The 3,363-nt window shown below is 37.0% G+C and overlaps 1 protein-coding gene across 1 annotated transcript; it reads right to left on the reverse strand.

Moving 5' to 3' along the window:
* Positions 1-1,781: 1,781 nt before the first annotated feature.
* Positions 1,782-3,149, reverse strand: LOC124299534 (ATP-dependent DNA helicase pif1-like). The gene has a single exon (XM_046752799.1). The coding sequence runs from the start codon at positions 3,147-3,149 to the stop codon at positions 1,782-1,784; it is 1,368 nt and encodes a 455-aa protein (XP_046608755.1).
* Positions 3,150-3,363: the final 214 nt, after the last annotated feature.

Genomic DNA, 3,363 nt, shown 5'->3' on the forward strand with positions numbered 1-3,363 from the left:
TACTTGAGTTTCCCCTTTCTGTAATTTTTCTGTGAATTTCGGTAGTCCAGATCTATTTTTTCTCATTGTGCCACATAGACCTGTATCTTTTTCGTGTAAAAATTCAGCTAGTGCAGGGGAAGAATACCAGTTGTCCACAAAAACAATATGACCCTTACCAAAATAGGGTCTCAAAAATTGGGCAAAGACATCCCCTGAAAAAATGCCCAAGCCAAATTTGTCATAGTCTGTGTCTGCCCCGGTAGAGACTATAAAACCCAATACGAAACCACTCTGGCAGTCCACTATTTCGAAAATTTTTATTTCGAAGCGACGTCTCTTCAACGGTAGAAACTGCTTGAAACGCAATCTCCCTTTCCATAAGAGGAGACTTTCATCTATACACAAGTTTCTCCCTGGCCGCAGAAAGTTTGCAAATTTTGTATTCAGATTATCAATGATGGTTTTGATTTTTTCGGTGGGTGATTCAAGAGGGTTACATTATTCTGGAAATGTAAAAATCGTAGAATTTGTTCGAACTGATTTTGAGGCATTCTTTGGTGGAATATAGGAGTAACCAACAACGGATTGCGGCTCCAGTAATCGTCGAGGGCAACTTTTTTGACGTGCTCCATCAAAATAGTTGAGCCCGAAAATTTTTTCAACTTGTCTTTTCCTAAATCTTCCCAAGCTTTCATTTTTTGGCGGGCCGGTTCAGGATTTTGGGACTAATGGAGATTTCTTTCTCGGACAATGACTTCTAATAAATTATCATCCATAAACAGGTCAAAATAATCTATGGTGTGACATTTTGAAATGTTTACGGGCGTAGAGAATTCACGTTGTCCCTGTTAAAAGTTTCTGTAGTAAATCCACAAAATTCATCCGAATCCGTTCCAAATCCTGTGAATTTGCAGGATTCCTATACGACCCCATCGAAAATTGGAACGAACCAGATGGATTCCATCGGACATTTGCACTAGGGGTGATTACAAATTAAAAATGCGGATTATTACGCATCGCTCTTCTACCTGCTGTTCATTTGACCGCACTATAGTATGGCCAACACACAATTCTAATTACTGTCGCCACTTGTACATTGTACGCGTGAAGCATATTCGATCAGATTGTATGGTTTGATGAAGTAGTCGGATTGCAGAACAGTTTTCATCTACAGAATAAGGCAGGGCATAAAAATCAGTTACTAGATATAGTTTATACGAACATATTTATTTGTACTTTCAAGTTTACATTTAAATGTATGAATTTAAAACACATCACATACATTTACATGGAATATACAGATTCATATTTGCACAGAGTCCTGGATGCTACATATATATATATATACTAGCGGACCCGACAGACTTCGTCCTGTCAAGAATATTTGTAATGTGGCAGTTTTTTGTTCCTACCTATTTTATAGTCGGGGCAAAAAATTCTCCTGAACAGAACCGTCCACCCTGGTGATAGGGCGTTGTGAATAAAAAATAATTAAATAAAATATATATAAGCATTTAAAAGTAAGTAATCGCTTTATTGTTAATCATGTGAATCATAATTATAAACAAAAATCAGTTTTATTTTTATTGTAGTGCTTTGTGATATACGATGTTTTTTGTTTGATTACCTGGCGCATAGACAAACAAATCTGATGGTTTTCCGATACGGGAACAGGCAACATACAATTGACCATGTGAGAAACATGGGTTTTCCAGATTAATACCACAAACACTTAATGATTGCCCCTGGGACTTGTTTATGGTCATAGCAAAAGCAAGCCGCACTGGAAACTGTAGTCGTTACTCAAATGGCACATCAGTCGGAATCATTGGGATGCGCGGTATGAGAACATCTTCTCCTTTATACTTTCCTTTCAGTATAGTTGCTTCTATCACATTGTTTAGTAATTTTTTTATCGCTAACCGTGTGCCGTTGCAAAGACGCGGTTGGTTGATATTTCGCAACATTATAACTACCGATCCAACCTTTAATTGAAGATTGTGAGGTGGCAATCCTGGCAAATCCAGCGAGTTTAAGAATTCCGGTGGATAGTTGACTACATCATCTTGATTAGTAGCCGAATCAACTGATTTATATGTCCTCGATTCGCCTGTAATTTGTTCTTGAATTTTTAAATTCAATTCATTTACATCTATGTTTTTTGCAGCCAATATAGCTCGTTCGCTCAACCAATCATGGTTTCTGTAATTTTGAGAAACATCTGGATACACCTTCTGAATAAGTTCATCTTTTAATCGAGTTAACTGACAAAAACTTTGAGGAAAGTTAATGCAGCCAGTCAACATGTCTATAGGAAATTTGCCATTACCAATGTCAATGAGTTGTTTAGAGAATATTTTTCCAAATTGGTCATTTTGCAACTCGACACGCATATTCTTGCTTAAATGAAGTACTTTGACATGTTTCCACAAATTGGAGGACTTTAGACATGCATTGAGTTCATCAGCTGGCGTTGATCGTGGAATCACTGGCAATGTTTGACGAAAATCTCCTGCTAATAAAATCATTGCACCACCAAATCGGTTATGATTGCTCCGTAGATCTTTTAAGGTTCTGTCTAAAGCCTCCAAAGATTTTTTATGTGCCATCGTGCATTCATCCCGAACAATCAATTTACATTGCTGTAAAACCTTTGCCATTGCAGAGTTCTTCGAAATGTTGCAGGTTGGAGTTTCATTGCTTTGCATATTTAATGGCAATTTTAGTGCTGAATGGGCTGTTCGACCACCTTCAAGCAAAGTTGCTGCGATTCCCGACGAAGCGAGTGCGAGTGCAATTTTATTTTGTGAGCGAATTGTTGCTAATATTAATGAAATCAAAAAAGTTTTTCCTGTACCACCAGGTGCATCTAAGAAGTAAATTCCTCCAGTTTCATCATTTGTTACTTTCATAAGAGTATCAAATACATACTTCTGTTGTTCATTCAACAGTGGAAGATTCATTTGAATTAATTCTTTCAAAGTATTGAGATCATACAGTTTTTCTCGATGCAATTCTTGGTTAAAAGCATCATGCATTGGACGATTGGGCGCGGCCAGGCCTAATTGAATTAATAGTTTGTTTGACATCATCAAGCACATGTCCTCAATTGAAATCAATGCTTCGTTGTAAATTTCTTCACTGATTTCTATATTTGGATTCCCCATTCTATTCCGTATTTGATACAAAATATCATCACACATATAATCTTTGTACTTGATCCACAAATCAATTGGGTTTGATGGGAAGCATGTAGATATGATTATAGAAAACAATGTTCGTATTTGATGAGCGTGTGATGATATTACAGCATCATTGAGAGTTTGATCCCAATGAGCGTCATTTTCTAGCAATTGCAAACGTTGACAGGCTTCTCTGTAA

Source organism: Neodiprion virginianus, chromosome 3 (genome assembly GCF_021901495.1).
Source record: "Neodiprion virginianus isolate iyNeoVirg1 chromosome 3, iyNeoVirg1.1, whole genome shotgun sequence".
Lineage (NCBI taxonomy): Eukaryota > Metazoa > Arthropoda > Insecta > Hymenoptera > Diprionidae > Neodiprion > Neodiprion virginianus.

Excerpts from the sequence above, each read along its gene's own strand:
- LOC124299534 (XM_046752799.1), bottom strand. The coding sequence starts at position 3,149 with ATGGGGAATCCAAATATAGAAATCAGTGAAGAAATTTACAACGAAGCA.